Source organism: Cygnus olor, chromosome 11 (assembly GCF_009769625.2).
Source record: "Cygnus olor isolate bCygOlo1 chromosome 11, bCygOlo1.pri.v2, whole genome shotgun sequence".
NCBI lineage: Eukaryota > Metazoa > Chordata > Aves > Anseriformes > Anatidae > Cygnus > Cygnus olor.
In genome coordinates this window covers 18069931-18094436 of record NC_049179.1, presented here as the reverse complement: position 1 = coordinate 18094436, position 24506 = coordinate 18069931, and the positions used below count along the sequence as shown (strand labels likewise).

General features: G+C 40.4%; 1 protein-coding gene across 1 annotated transcript; it reads right to left on the bottom strand.

The window, feature by feature from the left end:
- Nucleotides 1-481: 481 nt before the first annotated feature.
- Nucleotides 482-24076, bottom strand: SYNM (synemin). The gene is made up of 4 exons (XM_040569651.1): nucleotides 23166-24076; nucleotides 17141-17265; nucleotides 9619-9692; nucleotides 482-8081 (listed from the first exon to the last, which is right to left on the bottom strand). The coding sequence occupies exons 1-4, from the start codon at nucleotides 23949-23951 to the stop codon at nucleotides 4264-4266; spliced, it is 4803 nt and encodes a 1600-aa protein (XP_040425585.1). The 5' UTR covers nucleotides 23952-24076; the 3' UTR covers nucleotides 482-4263.
- Between the last annotated feature and the right edge of the window lie 430 nt (nucleotides 24077-24506).

Here is a 24506-nt window from a genome sequence, read left to right as displayed (position 1 = left end):
AATTAAAGTATGTGGCTAAAGAGAAAGATAAGCTTTAGAGCATATAGAGTGGTACTGTAAAAAAAAAAAAACACAACAAACTAGCAAACTAAAACAAAAACACACATCTCTTCGCCATTAAAAGTCTAAGCATGCATAAAAAGATTTTCTTTTGCTGGAAAAGGGTAAAAGTTAGTACTTGGTCAAGTTATAAAGCTGGAAACTCTACGATTTCCATTTTCTGTGTTGTTTTAGCCTCTTCCTCTCCTGCTACCAGCTGTTGAACTCAAGAACCGCTGCTTGTCCCCCCATGTTATGTGTAGTTGCTATAAAGAATATGCTATGTTTTCCCATCCTTTCTATTATTGATGTGAAAGAGGAATGGCTTTGCTGGAAATAAAAATTATATTCGTTCTTTGGACTGAAATGAACTCATCAGTCTGAGAGACCTTAGAACAAGATATTTATAAATGCAAATTCCTTTTTTTTTTTTTTGGGGGGGGGCAATGCAGCCTTAAAAATATCAGACAGGAAGAAACAGAAACATCTCCATTGATTTTGATTGTTTAATACTCAAGAGTGAAAAAGTGTAAAATCACAAAGCTTATACCACCACAAAAATGCAGTTTCATTGCAAGTAACCAAAACACAAGCTGCCTGCAGTCTCATACAGCTGACATCAACAACCCAGTTTCAACATTCTTACCGTCTTTTTAAACACCTGCTATTCACAAACAGTCAATACAGAGTTCTAGATCTCTCACACATCTTTCTAGATTTGATTCCTAGACCAGTGGTTTACACATTTAGAAAAGAGTGCCCCCACTCCTGATCTATTTCAGCATATAAATACATAGTTTTTACCCCCCAAATTAGTAATTATTATTTTAAAAGCTTTTTTCCTAATCCGAACAGCATAAAAATTCTTTTTTGTATTTAATGAAAAGCACAGCTTATATAAGCAAGCTTCAGAAGCGCATGCTGACCGAGGTTATATCACCAATCCTTTCAGCCATGTTATAATACTTATGCAGAAAGTGATTATATAGGGTGAGTTAGTACATTACACAGTAAGGTATATTTGCTCTTACTAGTAACCTATGGCCCTGATTCTGCAAATGTAACTATTAGGCTTGCAGGATGTGATTGTCTACCTAACTACGTTTCGTTGCCTGGAGGTAGTGTTATCCAAAAGCTGTCATGGTGTCAAAATGTCACAGATTAATGAGAGCTAAATGGAAAATTGGCTGCTTATATAAAAGTTTTTAAAACTTATACCATCCATACATGTTTCTTCATAGGTATAAGATTTCTTTGTTTTCACAGCCTGAAAGTATTCTTGCAAAGGAACTGTGCATGTATTCAAATGTTATGCTAATGTACATTGACAATTCCCTAGACTAAACTAACTTTCCAACAGCTCACTAAAATCCTGATCTTAAATGGAACTAAAGAAAGTACACTGAAGAAATTTGTCTCTCCAGACAATCAAACTAGTACTATATCTTGGTATAATCTACTATACCTGACAGTGATGTTAATAGGAATTTTTAAAGAGGTGTTATTGCCTCAATGGAAATACTTTTTTTTTTTTTTCCCCCTCCTGCAATACTAGAGACACCTTGTTTTGTGATTCATATGCTCCTTACTGACTTATTCCTTCAGTTGACATAATCTGCTGCGCAGGTGAAGATAAACACAATGGAGTGTTGGTAGAGTTGTTCTTAAGGAGAATGTCTGTCAAAGCTTCCACAAGGTATCAATAAATAGGATTGACCTTATAAGTAGCTTTTTGTTGATTACAAAATACATTCTCTGCAGATATTCTTAGATTTATTTTACAGTAAATGTTTAAGTTATAGGTTAGAATCAAACTTTGAGAATATTAACACTTTTTATTATTATTATTTTTTTTTTTTTAAACTCTGTTGCTTATTATAGACCTGACTCATTTCTTTATTTAGTTATTTACTACCTGAAGTACAGAATTTGCTTGCTTACGGTTATGCATCTAGCTGGAAAATTCTGGTTTATATGATATTATTAAAATAAACATGTTACCATTTTTAAAAAGTAGATGGTCAGCTAAGGAAACAAAAGTATAGGATGATATTAGAAGTATGACAATTAATAACATCCTATTTATAAATAGAAGCACAGGATCTTTTATAAGCACGTATGAATAATTTTAAAAAATATTATTATTATTACACAGTGAATGGTATAAATAAGCTCAGCATACATGCCTTTAGTGCTCCTACACACCTCAGTTTCCTATTCGTTTTCCAGCTGTGTGTTACACAGCCAATTTCAACAAATGATTTCATAATATGTAACTGAAAAAATATCCAATCCTAACCAACACTGGCACTTGTGCTGTTGCATTTATATAAAGCCAGGAAAATATACAGAAAACTTTGTAATGCAGACAAACCTCCTGAGTTTGTCTTTGGAACACTGATAACAGCTTAAATATACTTTATACAGCTTTAAATTTAGTTACTAAGGCACACAACGATTAATCTGTCCCATATCTGGAACAGAATGATATGTCAGTCAGCATGTAGCTTCTCCTTAGCTTTGCATTTACATTCATATTATAAAGTAGCAGTCAGTTTCGAAAAATCTAGCTTCTGTTAATATTAAAGAATCTGAAAAGTGAATATCCATGCCAGACTAAGATAGTTTCACTAGATTCTAATCTGGGTTAGCACACACAGAACTATGTTTACAGAACCACAGGAAAATAATTCTGAGACTACCAGACCGGCACACCACAGCCATCCGGATACGGGTGTGTATGCTCTGCAGAGAAAGTGTGAGAGAGTGAGTGAGTGAATGTGCGTGTGTGCATGTGAATATAGCAAATATAGCAGCTTTTCATTTCTCTATGATTCATATTTCTTGTATGTGTCCAGTATCGTATCTTCTTACCCCAGTGACAAAAATATTTTCGCTGCTATTTTTGTTTCTGCTATCACTGCACAGTTCAGTACAGTTACTGGTTCTGGCTTCCGATCCGGACTTTGAAGTCACTGAATTGCAATCGTAAAACTGAATTATATCCTTCACTTAACCCATGTGCAATCCAAGTGAATTAGCCTATTTTCAAATGGTTTAAGTAGAAACCAACTTTGGCCTGAGAAAAGTGTTATAACCATAAAAAGGAAAAAAAAAAGTGGGGGGGGAATTAAAATCTCAGGTTGGGCTACGAAAAAAAGGACATCTCATTTGTAAACAAAGAAAGGATTATCTGGAAATTACCTGACACGTGATGATCATAGACGTGATCAATATAATTTTTACATTTTTTCTTCAGAACGGAAAACGTATCAGCTAATTCCACTGTTATGAAATTATGCACTATGTAATGTTTAACACTTCGCTCTTATCCTTAGCAATACCTCGTGTCAAGGTAACCAATATACTGCAAAATAACTTGATGTTGTTAATTTGTGTAGACACTGAAGCTGTAAAGAGTTCTTCTCCTTACATCAGTGGAAATACTATCTAGCTTATTTTTTAAATTGGATTTTTCAAAAATATTAAATGTACTCTGCAACCATAAAATCAGTATTTCTCACTAGGAGTATCACGAGAAATTCTTGCTTCAGCGTTACCTCTTGTTTTTTGTTTTTGTTTTTTGCATTACATTGTAGCTATACAAATAACACCATTTTTGTCATTTCTTGCTGTGCATAGTTTCACTCTAAGAATTTTTTTTAGTTATAGATGTAGTAATTTTATCTTATCTTACAATGATTTCATTAGGTATCGCATACAAGTACACAGAAATGGAACTCAAAACCAGCTACCTACCACTTTCATTAGTCTTATGACCTCTTATATTTGTGGTTAGTAGCTTAAGAGAGAATTGTTGAATATTTTAGTAACCAAGAAGAATATAGTATTCAAAAACTGAAAAATCCTATTCAAATACACACTTGTTAATTAACCTGCTATAAAACAAACAAAATTACAATCCTTTCAATTCCCCACTAGTAAATTTCTGTCTCTACAGGTGGAAAAATCTCAAGTCACTGGAAACACATCTGGGGAAAAACACATTAACAGCATGATTTCTCCCAAAAATAAAATTTCCAGTAAAGTAAAAAGTGTACTGAATAGGCAAAGGCTTAAGATTCAATACTTCTCAGTCCACTATTAGTATCTAAACAGATTGAATGTCTCCCCATCCCTTTTTTTTCCTGTTTAAAAAAAAAAAAAGGGATAATCACAACCTGTATAAGCAAATTACCAAGTAGACTTCATTAAAGTGTCCTTTCAGAACCACTGTCCATCATTCTCATCATCATCTTCCTCCTCATGGTCCAGATAGAGAAGAGCAACTTTCTTTTCATCTGAAATAACTGACCTTTGGTCTACCATTCTTTGCAATTGTACAGTTTTATCAAAAGCAGACTCCTCCACTACCTTTTCACCATGACCTTGGGAAAAACTGGAGAGAATATAACCACTTCTTTTACTTTCATTTTCTACAGTGTGGTCACTTTCAACTGTAATCTGTGACTGATTAAAAGAAGGGTCTTGCTTATTAGATATGAGCATCGTTGCTTGCTGTTCCCCACTTGCCACTGTAGATGCTCCACCCATATTGGGAACATCCATTTGAAAAGTAAAAGATGTTTCTTTGGATCCTACTTTAAAATGCTTTACGGACCTACCGCTCTCAGATGACTCTTCTGTATGTGAAAGATCTTCCAGTGTTTCAGAAATGGGTCTTGTAAAAACTATTTGCTCAGTGTGAGTTTCCCCAGGACTTATTTTAACATGCCTGAAAGATGTATTGATATCTGAACTACCTTCAGTCTCTGAAAGATGTCCTCCTTTATTAATAAACTCTGGGATTTCAGAAAGGGAGCCCTGATATATGATACGCTCAGTGGTTTTAACTCCTGTCTGACCTAGTCTAAAATGCTTTACCGAGCCTTCTGAAAGAGTTCCGTCTCCCACTTCACTGATTTCTATGTGCTCAGTGATGGGGCCCTGGTAGATGATTTTTTCAGCTGTCATAAACTCTTTGGGACCTAACTGAATGTGTCTCACTGAACTTTCTGTCTGTGAGAAGTCTCTGGCGTCACTGACCTCCACTTTACCAGAGATTGGTCCTTCAAAGATAACTTGTTCTGTATGAATCTCTTTTGGACCTAATCTGAAGTGCCTTGCTGATCTGACATCCACAGACCCTTCTGTCTGAGAAAGATTCTCCGAGCTATTGAGCTCCAGGGAGCCTGAAACAGGCTCTCCAAAAGACATTTCTTCAGTTACTTGCCTTGATCCTACTGTAACCTGTCTTGTGGACCTGCTGAAATCTGATGAAAACTTCTGCTGGGAAATATTTCCAGAATCAATCTCTTCAATAGTTGTAGTACTGGGGCTTCTAAAAATTACTTCTTCTGTGGTTTGGATTTCTTTAGGACCCAGCTTAAAATGCCTCACAGACCGGCTCATCTCTGATGAGCCTTCTGTCTGAACAACATCTTCCGTAGCACTGAGCCCGAATGTTTCAGAACCAGGCTGTTCATATATGATCTGCTCAAATCTCTGGACTTCTGTTGGACCAACTCTAATACGCCTGATGGATTTGCTCTCATCAGTTGATTCTGGTGAGTGGGAGACTTCTCCAAAATCTGCAGTTTCCAAAACTGAACCATCATAAGTAACTTTTTGAGTGGTATGATAGCCTGTGCCACCACTCCTCCTCACTGTGGATGAACTGTAGACTTCTTGATCAGCCAAAGGAGTGTATTTATCACTACGTGAAGAAACATCTATTTCTATATCGCTTTTACCATCAACAACTCTCTCTGAGCTCTCTTTTTTCACAGAGTGCAATCTTGTCTTCTCCCTCTCACCTGCAATTACTTCACCAAGCTGAGCTACATCAAACTCATCAGCATTAAGGGTCTGAGATAGATTGACTTCAGCAACAATTGTCACCGAGCCTCCCTCATCTGTTTTGTCAACTTTTTTGATATCAAATTCTAAGCTACTAGAGTCAGCTTGATTTTCTTTTGTTAATGCAGACAGCTCTTCTTTCACACTTTCTGGGAGACTGCCTTCCAACTGCTCCAAAGCTTCCTTCAAGTGATGTTTAGGGTCCTTAGTTTCCTTTGATAAAAGACCCTTTATTGAAGTCTGAAATTCTTGGGGTATTTTTATTTCTTTTTCAATAACAACAGATTCAACATGGGATGTTCCGGCTTTGGGATGCTCTGTTTTTAAAATATGGGCACTTGCTTCCTCTCCTACCACTCGATATGTTTCTTCCGTAGAGCTTACAACTTCATCCCTCTTACTTTGTGTGCCTTGCAAGAATTCATCTTGCCAAGAATACTTAATAGTTGATTCTTCTTCTATATGTATTTGCCCATATACTGAGTCATCGTCTTTTTCATTAATAATAGGATGATCATCGGGAACAGATACAAAATATTTTTGTTCAATAGGTGAGTCATCTTCCTCGGTGACTTCCTCCACATGAGTGAAGCTCTCGTGGCGTTGTTTCTTCTTTTTAAGATCTTCATGTGTAAATGTTACGGTTTGTTCCTCATCACCATAGCGCTTCTCTCTCTCAGGGAATGTATCTTCCACTTCTTCTACTTCAAAGGGTGTTGAAAAATCAGTCCTTTCATCAGTGGCGTAATCTAGTGGTTCCTCTACAATCTCTACATTAACAGACAAATTCTTTTTGCCCTCACTTCCTTTCAGGCCCTGATGTACTATATCTTCTATCTTCTGTTTGGAGGGAGTTCCCTCAATGCCCTCTCGAATCACTTTTCTAACATCCTGGTTTGAAAGACTTCCTAGGTCAGCTTCATCAGAAATATCTATCTTTTCCTGAACGCGAGATTGCACTGTGGTCTTAGTCTTTATTTTCCCATCATCTGGTTGTTCTTGCTTATTGAAATAGGTGACTTTTGTGTCTGTTGATATTTGGGAACTAGAAGACTGTGTAAAACTTTTAAGAATGTCAGCAACAATATTTTCTGCAATATTTTCAGTTGACAGAGTTCCCGTTTTATGACTTCTGTCACTAATTCTCTCTTCATCTTTCAGACTAGATTCTGTAACATTGACTTTGTGAATTTCAGCAGGCTTGGTTACATGGTCATCTGTGGAAGTTTTAAAACCTTGAAACCTTATGTCTTCTTTATTCTTCTGAGATACTTTGTCAGGAGCAGGCGTTTCAAGAGTGATGGGTATCTCAATGACATCTTTGCTTCTGGATACGTCTGTATCTTTTTTGGTTGATTCGCTTTTCAGAGTTCTTGCATTAGAACTATCAGCCCCTGTTACCTTCTGATTAATGACTTCCTCACGGACATATTTTCTCTGTTCTACCCCTGTTTTTGTCTCAGTCTTCCTTCCAAAATCAGCACTTCTTTCTTGTACGAAAGTCTTCTCATCTGTCTTCTTTTTCTCCTCCTTTGTTTGTTTCTCCAGCTTATCTTTTTCTTTCAGCAGAGATATTTTTTCCTCAGTTGGTTTGCTACCTTCTCTTTTTTCTTTAACCGTGGCCCGAGTTTCGGTTATGGTTTCTTCATATGTAGATGGTTTAAAATTGGTATTCAGCTCATAAATTGGAAATTTAGTGAAGCTTGGCTTTGTTCTTATATTTTCAGTAATCTCTGGCTTTTTGTCAGCTTTGTTGTCCTTGTCTGATCTTTCAGTGTGTGCTGATTGTTTTGAAAAAGATACTGTGGATGAAGCTGTAACTTCTGTTTTCTTTCTTTCTGGTATTGTCTTTTGCTGCATCTCAGTGTTTCTCCAGCTGCTGTAGGATGGAGTAAACGCTCTTAATTCTTTGTGATCTGTCACAATCCTTTCATCCGTTCTAACAGTTGTCGAAGGGCGATACATTGAACCAAGTACATCTCTTCCAAAAGCTTTTCCACTCGCTGATGTCTGTGATCCAGCCTGTGTTGATTGAGCTGAATAGTGTGCAGAACTGCTTATACTTGCTGCAGGTATTCTATACCTTGTATCAGTGATCCTGATAGCTGGTGAAGCTTGATTTTTATTTCTTTCTTGATAAGCAGAGTAAATATCTGTGTAGTTATATGAAGTGTTTATAATATCTGCAAAAAGAGTATAGGTGACCAAACATTAAAATAATGGCTTGTATCTAAAAAGAATATAAAATATAGAGAACTAGGAAATGTAATATTAGAATTCTGAAAGAAACAATGCCTCTTCATTTTCTGTCAAACTTTGGCAAGGCATTCCTGTAGGTTTTGCATGATAATTATGTCTATGTATAAAATATATTAAAGCTGAAAGCAAAGCTTTTTACTAAGTTGCAAGTGCTTGCTAATTTTATGTTTTGTAATCTACTGGTTTTTATGATATTTACTTAAGAATTACACATTTCAAATTCATATTAAGGTTCGTTTACATTTAAAACTTCTTATTAAACAATGTCTGCTAATATCCCAGGCTTTTTTTTTTTTTTTGCTTTGTTAGTCAGAGTGGCCTGAAGCTGTTCAGTTTCTATGAAGAACGAATGGCATATCTGCAGAAATTGACAACACAAATACAACTCTCTGTTGCCACAAGATACAACAAACTACAACAAAAGAGAGTAATAAAGAACCTCTTAGGCCATATCTGTGCAAGCTAATAAAATGGACCAGGAAGCATTGCCTGGCTCTAAGACTGACTCAAATTTACTATTCCTAAAAAGCTAGCCACATCTGCTCTGACTTTTGTAGTGCATCCTGGCCTGCGGTAACCACTGAACACACCTGAGCATTGTCTGCAAAAGGACCAGCTAGTCCAGATCAAACTGTGCCGGGGCACTGCTAACAATTTAACACCACATGCAAACGTATGCGAGTGTTTCGGCCTAGGCCCGACTCTGTTTAATTTGCTGCTACAGATACAGCCTTCAAGCCTCTTCTGGGACTACTGCCTATGATAGTCTGATGATTTTAAGATAACACTTAAGATAAAACTCAGGCGTATTATCTAGACTAATTCATGAGAGTGGAGAGTGGCCATCACAGTCAGATCAAAGGTCCATATCGTGTCCTGTCATCTAGTGTCCTGTTTTCAGTGACCAACAGTAGATACATAGGGAAGAGTATAAGAACAGGGCAAGTAAATAGTGATACTTCCCTGGTATACTCTCACAGCCTCCAGAGATTTGCAGCTCCTAAGATAGAAATGGTATCTTTATGTTTAGTAAGTCTTGGATTTTTCTTTCGTTACTCTGTTTAAAGATCTCTTTAAATCCACGCAAACTTATTAACACTCACAATATCTCGTGATAATGAATGCCAAGGTTTTAGCTAAGTTTTGTTAAATACCTCTTGCTCCATACTTCAAAACTCTCTTCAGAGCTACGTGCATCCAAAAGCTTTGCTTTTAGAGCTATTTTTCTATTAGAGCTACAAAACATCACTTCCTGCTTACCTTTTCCACCTGATTCATGATTTTATAAATTATCTCATATAGCATAGCACTATGTTGATTTAAAATACTGAAACTCAAAACTGACTCAATATTCACTTTGCTGTACACTGGTAAGACATATGCTTCAGAAACACCATAATGCAATAGTTTCCAGTTATATTTAATTTCATTCAACTTTCATTTTTAATAGTAATTTTTTACCTTGAGACAATTGCCCTGCAAGCTGATCTCTCCATGTAATAATCCACTGGTTGCTCTCCCCTTCCAACAAAGCTCTGCAAAACACATAGAATGCATTCCATCAAATATTGGGAAGAATAATCATAATATTTAAAATGTATAAGTCTTAGAAACTGAAATAATTATTCTGCAGGTAGGTCAGATCCTGAGTGTTTTTCACATCCCATATTTTTATCAGCGGGAATGAGAAATCTTTAGCTTCTTCCAGATTCTTAGTTTACTGAGTCCAATTCTTCAGAACAATACAATAATCTTACAGTAGGTTATTGCAAAGAAACCATACAGTTTTACGTTAAAACTTCCAAATTAGTCAATATACTACTTCTTGACATGGGCAAGATCCACCAATTTCCACTATGGAATCACAGAAGCTTGCAAAATTTTCCAGAATGATGGTCTTATAAGAGAGCTAGGAAAAAAATGAAGCCAAATAAAACTTAGCAAATATTCAGTAAAGCTTTTTCAGAGAAACACATGGAAGTGTTTTATAAAGAAAAGGCAAAGATGAGAAAATATTAGCAAGTAAATAATCAGGAGCTTTCCTGCTGGTAATATAGTACTAAAAGTGGTGCAGATGATATATAAGGGAACTGCTACACCCAGGATTTCTAATTTCTATCCTCTCCAAATGAAAAGGGAAGAAAAGTATTACTACTGCTGTCAAATGCTGGCTAGTGCTGGAGGAAACAGCTTACAGTTTTAAATTGCATTGAAGTAACTATTCTTTGATCTTATTCTATCTGAAATCAACACAACATATTTTACAGCACAGAACTTGGAAAAAAAAGTTGTGATAGAAACTGCTCGGTTTCTTTTAGTGGCACCTCTCTTTGTCTCCTGTGTTCATCAGCCTTCCATCTATTTGTTTGCTGCTGCACCTCTCTAACAGTTCCAGGAAGCTGCCACTTCCACAAGCCTTGTGGTCAAGGCTTCCTCATGTTGACCAACCCAGACATCATATTAGCTCAGGTGCACTTTTTCAGAAATGGACAGGACAAACTAAATTGTTTACTTTTATGGAGATTATATCATTACAAGCAAAAGAGCTTGGATAAAAGATCCAGCAGGGAACAACTGCTGATAATCTGCTCCCTAGTTTTGCCTATTACCTACTTTCAGTGTGCTAACTCACAGAAAGGGAACCGTTAGGTTGCCTCTTCTGTGCTGCTGGCACACATCATCTGTTCTGGGAGACACTGCACCCAATCTATTGCTATCCTACCTTTATGCCAAACATTGTTCCCTATACAGCATGCAGGAGCAAAGGCAACACCTCCCCTCAAGAACAACCTGACAGCAGCCACAGCCTCGCTCAATTCCTAAATAACTTGCTACCCTCCATTTTCTTCTTTCTACAGCAGTGGAAAATACTCCAGAGGTACATTTCCCAGAGATATTAGCAAAGCTGAGGGGCAGAACATTTTCAGAATTAACTGTTCTACATTAAGAAAATTCATACAGACACACAACATACTTATGTCGCCTTGGGGGAAAAAGGACTAAGTCCATTCTCTGTAATTACCAAACTGCCCTATAAAAATAGAATTGTCTTCTTCCATTTACCAAGTACAAAAAATAGATGCCTGGGTGACATCTTATTCAGTCCTGGAATTGTTAGATATGGTGGTCTGATAAGACTGGATGTCAGAATTCCTGGTAAATTCTCTGGAAATCTGTGTGTGCTTTCTTCACTCCTGCTACCCATATGCTTGTACAGTCTGACATGAAGATGTTCCAGCTGCTCTTCAAGAAAAGAGGAAAAAAACAAGTGTCCCTTTTCCACTTTTGCTGAGGTATGAGCTATGCTATACCCTGAAATAGTGCTAAACTGCTGCGTTGTGGTGCAGCAGCCTAAAAATCCTACGGCAGGTTCTTTAAATATGCAACTGAATGCAATAATCAGCATGGTACTCCGGTGTTCTTATAGTCGCTTCCACTGCTGAGGTAACTGTTTCATCATTTCCAGTTTTGGAAATGCCAGATGGTTTGCACTGATAACACAGAGCCGCAACGTGAAAGTTGTCAAGAGGGAGGCTGGAGGACTCTGATAGCTGAGGCTTCTGACTCCCTGGGGGGAGCTGAAAGTACGTGAAGATTTTGGGATAAACACATTTGCTGGGTATTTCTAGAAAAATGAATAATGCAGACATTTTAGATTAGACACCTGTAGATTTTACATGACATGACTAATCACTTTGGACATTGTATGCTTCTTTTGGTTTCTGACTGCTCCTAGATCCAGTAGGGTGATGCTGCACCAGCAAAGATCATTTGCAATTTTGTTCTTTGCAACCATGAATTTGCCTAGATTCAGAAGAAAAGACAGATTACAATTACCTAACATTATTTACAGGCTACTTTCCCCCTTGAACAGGCTCAGATGAACGCTTTTACTTGTAGTTTGTTGGTCAATTCAACTCTAGGACATCCTTTATTAGGTAAAACCAAAGTAAAAGCAACTTGTCTTTGTGCATGTCAAGAGAGGCTTGCTAGGAATTAAATCACTTCAGCACTTCTAGAGAACGTTCCCAAGAGCAAACATCTTATCTGATGAAGTTAATGGATGCCAAAAAATTTGTTCTGAAAGACTTGCTAGAAAAGTTGGTGGCATTACAGAACAGTACCAAGGAGCTGGCAATGAAAGCGTTAAGCATGATGAAGGAAACTAGGAATGTGGGTAGTTTGACTAAGGATTTCTGGCTGCTGTTAAAACAACAGTTGTTCAGTTGCTGCAGCAACGTATGAAGTCACTAAAAATAAGTTCCAAGAGGTAACTGTATATGGCAAAGGGCAACAGCACACAGAAAAGCTGGAGCTGAAATATTACTACTGAAAATATGTTGTAATTGAAAATGAAAGGCAAAACTTCATGAAACCTCTCTAAAACTGGACAGTGTTCTACTGTACACAGTTCATAATGCATTTCTTCAAGTTTACCAGGTAAACAAGAAAATATTAAACTGACTTTAATTTAATAAGCCAGCATAAGAAACTGCAGTGCAATGTGCTGAGCACTTGTTGGGAAGCCAGCAAAGTCAGGTTCTGTTCATCAGCTTCACCATTGCTTTAGTTTATGCAGGGCATTTTGCTTCTCTGTTCCTTTGCATATCTTCTTAATACTAACTTTAAGTCATAAGCTCTTTGTGGTAAGGACTGTTTAAACCTTATTTTAAACCTGAATAATAGATTAATCTTAACTGTATAAACTTCTAAGTATTTACAGTAATAACAACAACAACAAATTCTTCCAAGCAGCACTCTTCTAAAAAATAACTGCCAGCCACTTCCTTGAAGTCAGACCCCACATGAGACATATCCACGCTGTGCTAAGACTTAGTTTAAGCGTTGACAGAAAATACTACAACTGCACCTTTAACTCGTCTCATTATTAATACCATTTATCTAAGGTAAGCAGCTACATGGTGGCCAACCTAAAGACCTGCTGTGTGCTGGATGATAAAAAATTAGTCCAGGAGAGCAGGTGGATGAGATAAACTGGCTGGGGTGGGAAGAAAGCAGTTACCAAATGTAAAATGATGCCACGCAAATGTTATTGTGGTCATTCACAACAGCAATAGCTTGCTCTGTCTCAGTTACAGAAACGGTTACAGAAACCTGAGATAGGGGTAGTTAGCCAACAGGCCACAAAAACTCATCCTCTCCACCCCAGGTATTTGAGAAGGAGTGGAGAAAAACAAACAAAAAAACCACTCTCTGGGAAATGGAATGAGGGAAGCATTTTTAGGGGGTAAAGGCCAATCCCACACATCTCATTTCCATCGTGGGATGAGAGAACAAGGACTGTGTGAAGAATATCAGGTGATTGACTGCACATGAAAATCCTTGGACATGAAAGGCTCAGAATATTCTCCAGGAAAGAAAACAAAGACAAATACAAGGTATTGGATGGCACAAGTTGTAAACAGACAGTAATGCAAGTGACTGGAGAAGCTATGGTGAAGAGCTGAGGAGGCCTTAATGTTGGCGATGATTTCATGAGAGGTAGGATTGGAAAGGTTCAGAAGAAGTGTTGATGGAGGAAACCACCCTAAGAAAGATTGGAAAGTAGGCCTGACAAGTTTTTTTTTTTGGGAAGTCTTGACAATGACCATGACCAAAAAAACATGCTTTGTAGGCTCCACTGCTCCAAAATGCAGGGTGATAGCCTAGAACAGAACATTTGTGTGACACTAAGATTTCAAAATAAAATATTTCAACAACAATACAGTTTAGGGAGATTTAGGGAGAAATCTTAAGCTGGTTTTCTATCTGCTTTTAATTTTAGAGTCTTAAACAGTGAATAGTTCACCGCTTCTTTCTGGAAATAAAACTCAGAATAGTTTAAGTAGTTGTGGTTTTGCAGGTTTCCAAGAACACAGACCAAAATCAAAAGGCGCTTGATAAACATTTACTAAGCATTGGAGAAAAAGGATTGGGAATGAATATTTCCATGTGGTATAACTTTATAAAACCATACAAGATTTCACTTCCTGAGTGGGCCTCAGCGCCCAGAGCAGAAAGTCTGAGCAGAACCCTAGAGGAAGTACACTTGGTCCTTGGGGAAGGGTGTTCCTTGCAACAGGGAACCTTCTTGCCAGTTCAGAAGCAGCACTGACTAATGGAAAGAACTAGCTTTAAAAAGGGACCTGTAGGAGTTGTAAAACAAAGGGAAAATATAGGTGGGAGGTACAAAGACAGCTCCAAAAAGTAGACCAGACACCACACCCTTGACCTATAATGCCAAGAAGCAAGGAACTGCCTAAACCTTTATGGAAACTTCTCAATGGAAAGTTCAGGATGTTGAATTGAGCCTGAATAGGTGCCTTTCGTTTCCAATACGCATAAGCAGGGGTATATGTGAAAATGAATGGAAGCTGGTTTCATGTGCCATGGGTATCACAGATTAAAAGGCCTGGCAGAAAGACTGGATTTCAAAGTACAGATCAGCACTCCAGAATTGTCTTACTAAGCAGCTTACTAACTGGATCCATGCTTTTACCCTCTGACAGCAGAGCTGATAAAGGCCATCCAGTAGGGAAGGCATTATTTTCTTAAGTGAGGGGAGGAAAACAAAACAAACAAACAAAAAAGGTAAAACTGCATACGTGTAAAACAAATAAAAAAATGCTTTCCAGCTTCTGAGATTTTAGAAGAATTTTGTTTGCAAGCATTAGTTTTTTTGTGTTTTTTGTTTGTTTGTTTTTCTGATCTGAACTGCCCATTTCTCTGTATTCATCTCCAGATCTTGTCCAGTGGATAGATACTCATTTGTCCACTGAAGTCTGCCTTGCCAAGACTATCAGTGATACCAGTTACATTCACTACAAACAGATGAAGAAACCCTACACGTTGAGAAAGCATCTCAACTGGGCAACAACCACATGCTGCAGATGGATTGTTCTCTGTTATCAAGGGCTGGAAATCCTTAGACAAACCAATAATGTTCAGATAATCAGTGATAAAACCTCTGGAGAAGTTCCAGAATTTCCTAGGCTTTCAAGGCAAAGCCGAAACACTGATGGTTCACTTATTCACTAAGAATGTGTCAAAACAGCTAAACATCTGGGCATTATCATTCCCAATTCTGGCTGAATACTAATCATTGAATCAATTCTGAAACTTCTGTTATTGTGAAAGTGCTAAGCCCATTTTGCAGATGAATAAACCAAAAGGGGAAAGTTTAAGTGAAACCAGAAGTAGTCAACATCACAAATGGGATTAAGTTTAGACAAATCATATTTTTTGGCAAAAGTAACAGAATGCACACAGATAAGGATCACTATTGGCTACCTTTTCCAGAGTCTGCCTCTCCCACTAGTGATGCTGTAGACACTACTGGCTTTCCAAGGATCACTGCGATCCCACTCCACCAACAAAACATCCAGGTACCATTCCTCACCAATTTATAGCAAAGAACTTGTCCCACACGCTGCTTGTGATTGCATCCCTTCCAGGAGCCAGCCTGGGGCTGTGCATCACAGCATACAATACTCAAAGCACCTTGCAGGGACTCTTTTTACTTTTTGATGGACTACAGACATCTTTTGCTCTCTAGTTTGTTACCAAGCTATTCAGAAGTTACTATTGTAAGCTCCTCAAATTTTCTATTATACAATAATTACAATTAAAATACAATTAAACATTTACGCAGGTTGAATATGAAAAATGCACACTATATAAAAGAGCTAATGACTGAGGCATACTTCCTTAAAAAGGATAGAAAAGTATTTAGGATAAAGGATAGGATAAAAAAAAAGGATAGGAAAGACATTAAATGTTTGCAAATTATTACTTAGCTCAGTAAGAATTGCACTTCTCTCTTTTTGAAGATCAATAGCTCCATGAAATTTAAGATATTGTGCAAGTTATAGAACAGAACACGATCTTTAAAATAAAAGTATCTACCTCCAATCCATATGTTTTTGGTTTTGTTTTTCTTAGCCTTCTGAATCAATTTTATGCCACGTGCCAACCAATACATCATGACTGTTCAGACAGGAGAAATACTCTGGCTTTTCAGCTGCATAGCTACTAAGTGGTTATATATATGTGTGTATATATATATATATATATATATATATATAAATGTATATATATAAATACACACATACAGTACTGAGGATTTATTAGCAGAAAAGTTGGTTGTTAATATCTCATTCTTGACCCGAACATATTTCCCTAAGAAACCAAGGATATAGAAAGCCAGGATTTAGTAAACAGACTTTTCTGTGATCTTCCCGCTATTCTGCGATTGAAACAAAACAAGAATGGGAAACTCACTACCGACATTGATGCTGCAAGTGGCCAGTAGATGACATATTTAAATGATGAAGTGTGCTGTGTAAGTTGACAGATGGCAGCTACACCGCCTCACGTTTTACTGATTGCAATTTTGAGATATTGGCTCCTCAGCTCGTAATCAAATACAGCATCAACAATTCACATCAACTTGATCAGGAATAAGAAGGTTTCTTACATACCAATATATTTGTACAAAGGTACAAAAGGATTCCCGTAGTTTATATTGGCTTCTCTAACATGTTCTACAGACAGCAGAATAGAATGGGTTACTACAAGAGTTAGTTTTGCTCAAGGGATCAAATTCCATTCACTTCTGCACACTAGTAATGCCTATCAGTGTTACTAACAAATAATATTTTACTATTCTTACAAGTTTTTCCAAAGACCTCAGACAACTTCACAGGTATTAACAGCCTCCTGAAGGGGTGTCATCTTGCTTGCACAATCAAGCACAAAATGGCACGGTAACCATATCACAGAACAAGCCAATGGCAAGCTAAAAACTGCTACCAGGGATCCATTCACTCTGTTCTAACAAAATTAGAATACATACAAGGAGTCTAGATCTGAGGTTCTAAAGTTAACTGCTGGTATTTTAAATGCTGGAAAGATGAGTGGGACTCCCATATCTGGGATTTAAATTACCTCCGATTAGACAATTGAGTGTGACTGCAACTCTTACCTGTAAGTTTCAATTTCAAGGATGAGGCCGGCTTTCACTTGCAGTAGTTCTTGATAGTCCTTCAGGTAGTCTGTGATCGACATGGTCAGGATCTGCTTTTCTTCTTCTAGGGCGTCGATTATCCGCTAAACAGAAATATTGATTTTTAGTTTTGAATGAACTTCAACATCCGTCACACTTGCATGCCTAATAACTTAAGTTTTAATTAAACAAAACAAAAACAAACTCTGAGAGAGCAATAAATCAACATATTCCATCACTTCAAAAAACAGAACAAATCAACTCTGTGACCTCCCCATATACATTATTATTAAAGCAGAATTTTATGCTAAGATTTCACTTTATGCCTTTTGAAGCTAGTTGAATACTTAAGCAAAACCCATTCAAATGCCCTGTACACTAAATACACTGCTTTATAAATGCGACTTGAATGTGATTTATTTTATCATTTTAAGAGCTTAGGTATACGCGTTTAAATCATACTTGAGATCAGGAATTTTGGCAATTTCTTTGTTAAGACAACCTGGCTGATTTCTCTTTGTTAGTATTTTGAGGTCCATAGACATGTGTACCCAAGCCAGTCTTTGGATTCAAGTATCTGGAGATATTCATAGTGCCTAGGAGGTAAAGGATGAACCTTCAGAGGTTCCTTCCAGTCTGGTTTTCTACAGTACTTGGATGCCTGCTTCATAAACCACCCAACATTCTCCTGACTGCTACTCAGAAGACATAGAAGGGATTACTCATTTTCATCTTGATACCTAAAAATAACTTTGCACCTTTACATGATGACTATAAATGATGAGAGTAGGACTAATGAAAAACCTGTCCACCCTCCTTTAACAAGTTTGAAAATGGAGGCAGAAGCTGATAAGCAGAAAAAGGATCCAAACTGATCTAAATTTGAACACACTCTAAAACACTAAATGGAACTTTAAATACTGGGTAACTGCACCCGACAGAAAAAGCAGCGAAGACTTATTCAACAGAACATTAAGATTTGATTTAGACCAAGGCAAGTGACTCCTCTTGAAAAAACACTGCAGGACACGAGTACTCTAATCACTGGTGTTACATCTCACATGAAGGGCAAACTCCCATCTCCAGAAAATAAACCCTCCTCTCATAATTGAAAGGAGCTTGTTCAGTGCAGACTCAGAACTCAAAGTATTGATGTTAGCTGCTCAGTGTGATTCTTAATTGTTTCCTTGCTACGGATATAATCTACTAACTCAAATCTGTCCTCCTCAGCCAGCAGACTGATGCTAACAGAAATGCTATAGATCACACCTTGTTCTGGGAGCTAGGAAGACAGAAAGGATATCTCAGCAAAGGCCTGACTCCATTTGGTTCACAGCACGTTGCACTAGGCAGGAACACCAAACTGCCACTTACTGAACAAAATCTCATACACACGTACAACACTGAAGAGGAATTCATGACAGCATATATTAGATGCATCTTAACAAATCCTTTGCAATACAAACTGCAAAATCAAGACACTAGTGGTCTAGTTTTCAAAAATTCAAAATACTTCACTTTTATGCATCAAGTGTTCAAGTATCACAGCGTGAGCAACAGCATAAAAACAAAGATACAGCAGGGGACTCCCCACTCTGGTTAATGCCACTATGATACACTCTCGGCAGAAGTAAGGTTTAAGAATTAAGAATGCGAAGTGCTGGCATTGCCAACATTAATGGCCTTTTTTAAAAGTTTAAGCAAAAAGAAAGCTTTATGAAGGAAGCTGCCTGTATCTTCACAGACATGTAGGTACATCTCTATAACACATTCATCTTCATTTGCAGCTGTTGCTATACAATTACACTGATGCTTGGGTATTAAACTTAGGTGATGTGACAAACCTTGCCTACAGTCTTCAGTGTATGTTAAACTCCTTTTTTTTTTTTTTTTTAATGTCAGAAGACAAATAATATCTGCAGCTAATAATAGCAAATAATATCTAAAACAATACCATCAACCATCCCCAGACTCATCCAGCCTGCAGTGGAGGTAACGCCCTGTGTGGTCGTGCATGATGGCAAGCAGAACCACTGACCTTCAGCAGCTCTGAGGCAACAGGCCTATTCAAGAACTGACACAATGGAAAATCTCAAGATGAGAAGGGAAGAAAAGTGCCAGGCCCTGCTTTTAGAAGGAAAAGGCTATCAAAAAAGAACGGAGAAGATGTTGCCAGAACCAAAAGAGTCAACAAAAGGACCAAAAGACAAGAAAGACTGCATCTCTGTGGGACCGACTACCAAAGGTGGTAAGAGCTCTGATACAAGAAGTGATTTGGGCATTTGTTGCCTCCCCATTAAACAGAGACTAAAATGTACATCTGCATGCATATGTTAAAAAGAGCTTCACAATGCATAGGTGTTGCCGAAGCCCCAGGAGAACCTATACAGAGAGTCTGTATGCTGGACTAAGGGTGCAATTCCAAAAGACTGGGGATAGGCATGCCTGTGCTTAAGGCATAGGAACTTTGGTTCCTCACCCCAAAGGTCTGACTTTGAAAAACCACCAAGATTCTACCCACATGGGATCCAGAAGTTTGAGTTAAATACAGTGTCCTAATGATTACCATAAGGGGCTACATACCTTAGCCAACTGTGCAACAGCTCCGAAGGAATTCATTCCAGCAGGAGCAGACATTGTATAGACTGGATGGCAGACAGCCACCGCCTGGCCTTCCCTTATGTTTAAACATGATGCAGAGGACAATTGGTCTTACGTACTGCTTCCAAGCATGCTAAAAGGTGTATGAAGTTTGGGAGGCTGCAAGCTGACCAACTTCCATTTTGTCAAAGGTAATCTGTATTGTTGCAGCCATGTTTGCTTCACACTGGAGTTTCCTCAAAGGGATTAACTTGCAAAGATTTGTTTCTCATCTACATGAACTGTCCTCCAAGTCCTGGTGAGGTCCTACCAGGACCGAACAACTGAACATACGTGATACTCATCCTTCAGATGTCCCTTTCCAGTCAGCAGTGGGAAAATTTTAGAAGGGCAGTGGCAGGAAAAGAATGTACTTGGGGTGTCCAAACTGTACCTACTGAGGGAATGAAACCAGGGTTTCAAACTCCAGCCCTTTCCATCTGGTACAGTTCACCAATCCCACAACTCACTCAGGGGCTCAGTAAGGGGAGGAACTGACACTCTCTGCTTAGCTGGCTAGAAACTGGTACACACAAAAAAATGCACATAAAATATTGATATTATATGTTAATTTGACAAAATGTTTTCTTCTCTGGAGCACCCAGCATCACTGACACGGGAACTAATCCTAAACCCACTGAATTAATGAGGAATTTCTGCCTCTTCCCAAAGCAGCAGGATGAGCTGTGGCCTCTTTTTGCATCTGAAAAATACGGGGCTTCCTTCTCCTGTCACTCCATATGAGAACTGGCACTCAGATCACTGGGAGCTTTTGCGTGAGTATTGTCAGAGCACACAGCTAAAATTATGGAAGTAAGACATAAAAGATCTACTGACTTCATCCCTCGGCATCCAGGATGAGTGAAAATGTTCCAAACAATGCGTGATTTACGGCCTGCAGGGTTCAGCTGAGTTATAACTCCAAGCACATATTTCTATTTAACATTGCTAAAAGCCTTAGCGAGGATAGGGATGGGGCAGGAGACAAGGACGGACATATAAGGCGACTGGATGATGTATGGAAAGTATGAATAAATCTACTTGCTATTGCAGCTGCAATGGACAATAATCACTTGACTAAAATCTGTACATACATATCATTTCTATGTGACACTTCCCAATAAATAACCACAGAATAGATGCTCTTTAAAGAGTAGCTTGAAATCCATGCTAAATATACTTCTGCCAATAAAAGAAGCAACGACAGGGAAAAAAAGGCAAAAAAAAAAGCTTTGATCACAAGAATAAAACCTGAAAAAGTTACTTCTACACATTCTCTTTTTTTTTCCTCACTGGATGTGAATGAAAGGCTTTTTCCTTCTCACATACAACAGATTTGCCATTGGAAAAGACCTTTTCCATTAGAAACCAGGCAGTTTAGATAAGGAACTGTTCAGAAGTTTTAAACCTTATGGTGTCATTTTCACTACAATTCAAATATTTTTATCTATCCATATATATAAAGATGAGACAGCTCATATGTTTTCAAGTTGGATATCAAAGCACTGTTGTTTTTTCTTTTATTACTATTTATTACTTACTAGCTATTGTTCCTGTAAAAATACAAAGCATGCCAGATGCTCCTGAGAGTAACACTCCTGAAAAGACAGGAGTTTATCATCTTAGTAGCAAAATTACAATCCAGTTTTGAGTATTGAAACAAAACAACTGCAGGGCATACATTGATTTTGATTATCTGACTTCTAAAATGTGTTGCACTGTCTCCACTTGGTCTTCTCTATAAAATTCTTTAAAAATGCAAGCAGATACAGAGACAACACACTGGTATAAAAACACCTGAGTTTAAAGAAAGAGTTGGGCATCTGAATACACCCAGTCCGACTGGTTCTAGAAGAAAAATTTGTAGTGTGGATAACGAGTGATACTAAATGCTCCTTTTAAAATAACACTGTATATAAAGGCTTTAAGTTCAAGCAACGATGATTAAAGGTCAGTGACGTTTTCATTTTAAATCACTAATAACAAATATAGATAGCAAAGAGAACATATTTTGGAAATCAGAATAACTAAATATTAGTAGGTATATGTATATTTACATAAACTTATGATCCTAAAAAAAAGGTTAAAAATGTTCTTTTTCCTCTTTACATTTTCACCTGGCTTTGACCAATAGATAGATTTAATTAGTGAGAGATTTACATACAACTTCTAAAGCTTTGGAAGAGTTTGTATACGTGACTGGAAGAATAAACTATCCTGTCAAAAATGAAAAAAAATTAAAGTTAAAAGCATTTCTGATTACTTCTTACATGCCTAATTTGCATCAGTTCACAGCAATCTGCAAGCTACACAACTTGCAAACAAACTAGTAGCGTACAAAAAGCAGACCCGCAGCAGGTCCCAGTCCTCGCCCACTGGCCAGCACCTCCATGACCTGCCACGGCTGTTCGACCCAACGGGACCGCGAACACACGGGGTTCGGACAAACAAGGAGCTCCAGCAGAGTGTTAGTAAAAGGTCTAGCAATGAACAAAAGAAATGTTGCCCTCGGGAAATGGATCGATGGTCTGGATGATCTAATATGTGCTCTCTGCCCTAAATCTGATGAACTGATATTTTGTTGTCCTGGCATCTGCTGATCAGTTCATGCACACAGGGTGATTATATGTGCTGCCAAATGTTATTCTGACTGCAAACAAATCCTCAGCTACAGACGCTATGACAACTCTGTTTAAAACCACCAAAATCCACCTGCAACAGCTACCAGTTATCTACAACATTAAAGTTTTATCTCCAAACAATTCCCACACAGCTTTAATTTGTTGCACTGTAACAAATCTTCCTGTCTTCAAAAGACTAACTTTTCTCAACTACAGCGTGGACTACTAGCATTTCTCTACGTCCAGAAGTGCATGTAAAGCAGAAAGTAAATTTGGATCCTTTCTCTGATCCCAACAGGTCAGCCTCAAGTCTCCGGGCAGAAGGGAAGCTCCATGTCCCACCGCCCAGGGACGTGGCTCGTCCATCCCAGCGTCAACCTGAGCAGGGCCCTGGCAAGGCTGCGAGCCAACTCTTGGAACTTGGCGAGGGCACGTCGGGAGGGGAGCACCTGTCACCAGCGGGTCTCCTCTGGGTCACCGTCACCCTGCGGCCCCCCACCCTTCGCAGCGGGCTCTCCCTAAAGCAGGGCAGGGGGCTCCCTGCAGCCCCCAGGGATGGGCTTGGCAGCAGCCAGCTCTTGCTGGGCCACCTCCTCTTCCAGCCCGGGGAAATCCTGCTGCAGGGGTTAGGGGGCTCCAGGGCTCACATCCCACCAGGGGCCGGGACCTAAAGCAAAAAGCGAGCGGGAGAGCAGGAGGAGACCCCGGGGGAGCAGCGAAGGGGCCGGGTCCCGCCACGGTACCTCGTACTCCTCCACCTCGGCGCTGTGGCGGTCCTGCCCGGCCAGCAGCTCCTCCTCCAGCCGCTCCTGCAGCCCGACCAGCTCCTGGCCCTGCCGCCGGAGCTCCTCCAGGTGCTGGCGGCACTGCCGGCCCTCCTCCCGCAGCAGCTCCAGGTCCTCCCGGCTGCGCTGCGCCTCCTGCTCCTGCAGCGCCCGGATCTGCTCCTGGTAGCGCAGCAGGGTCTCCCGGCAGCTCTGGCCGAGCACCATCTCGTAGGTCTCCTCCAGCTCCTCCAGGCTCAGCGCGGACAAGGGGGGCGGCAGGGCGGCCAGGTCAAGCCGCAGCTCCCGCATCTCCACCGCCTCCCGCCGCTGCCGCTCGGCCAGCTGCCCGTGCTCGACCTGCAGCTGCAGCAGCAGCTCCTCCAGGGCCACGCAGTCGCCCCGCAGCCTCTGCAGCAGCTCCCGCTGCCCGGCCAGCTCCGGCTCCAGGCGGCGCCGCGCCTCCAGCACCTCTGCGCCCAGCAGCCGCAGCTCGGCCAGCTCCCGCCGCAGCCCGTCCCGCTCCAGCTCCGCTTCCAGCTTCGCCCGGCTCAGCTCCTCCAGCTGCACCCGCAGCCAGCCCAGCTCCTGCTCGGGCACCCGGAGCCCCACCAGCTCCTGCTGCCGCAGCTCGGCCAGCTCCCGCGCCAGGAAGCGGTTCTCCTCCTCCAGCTCCCGCACCCGGCCCACGAAGAGCCGCAGCCGGGAGTTGAGCTCCTGCAGCTCCCTCTTCTCGTCCCAGCCCGCTTCCCAGCGCCGCCACATCTTGCCCGGCCTGCGGGCTCGGGGCCGCGGCGGGTCCCCGGGCTGCCGGCGCCGTTCCCCTCCCGCCGCCTCCCCGCGGGGCTCTGCCCGGCCCCGCCGCTGCCCGCTGCTCTGCCCTGCCCCGGCCCGGCCCGGCTCGGCTCGGCCCGGCCCTGCCCGGCCCCGCACCGCCCCCAGGAGCCGCCCGCCCCCGCCCCCGGCCCCGCTCCGCCGCCCCGCGGCGTCCCCTGGCGGGCCCGGCCCGCTCCTGCTGGGCAGCTCGGGGTCCACCCGTACCGGTGCTGGGCCCCAGCTCACCTCAGGCAGCAAAAGCTGGTTTAGGACGCCGGTTTTGGGGCGTGGGAGCCGCTGGAAAGCCTCCAAGGTTGAGCCTGTGGCACAGCTCACCCTGGCACACCATACGTGCCCCCCCCCTTTCCTGGGCCTAACGCAGAGCAGCAGTGCCCGCAGCCAGCGTGTCCCCACATCCACCGCCTGGTTCCGCACCGTGTCTGGGCTGTGGGCACAGCAGGATCCCGCTGACAGGCGTTGGGACGGGTCACCCAGGGAGGTGGT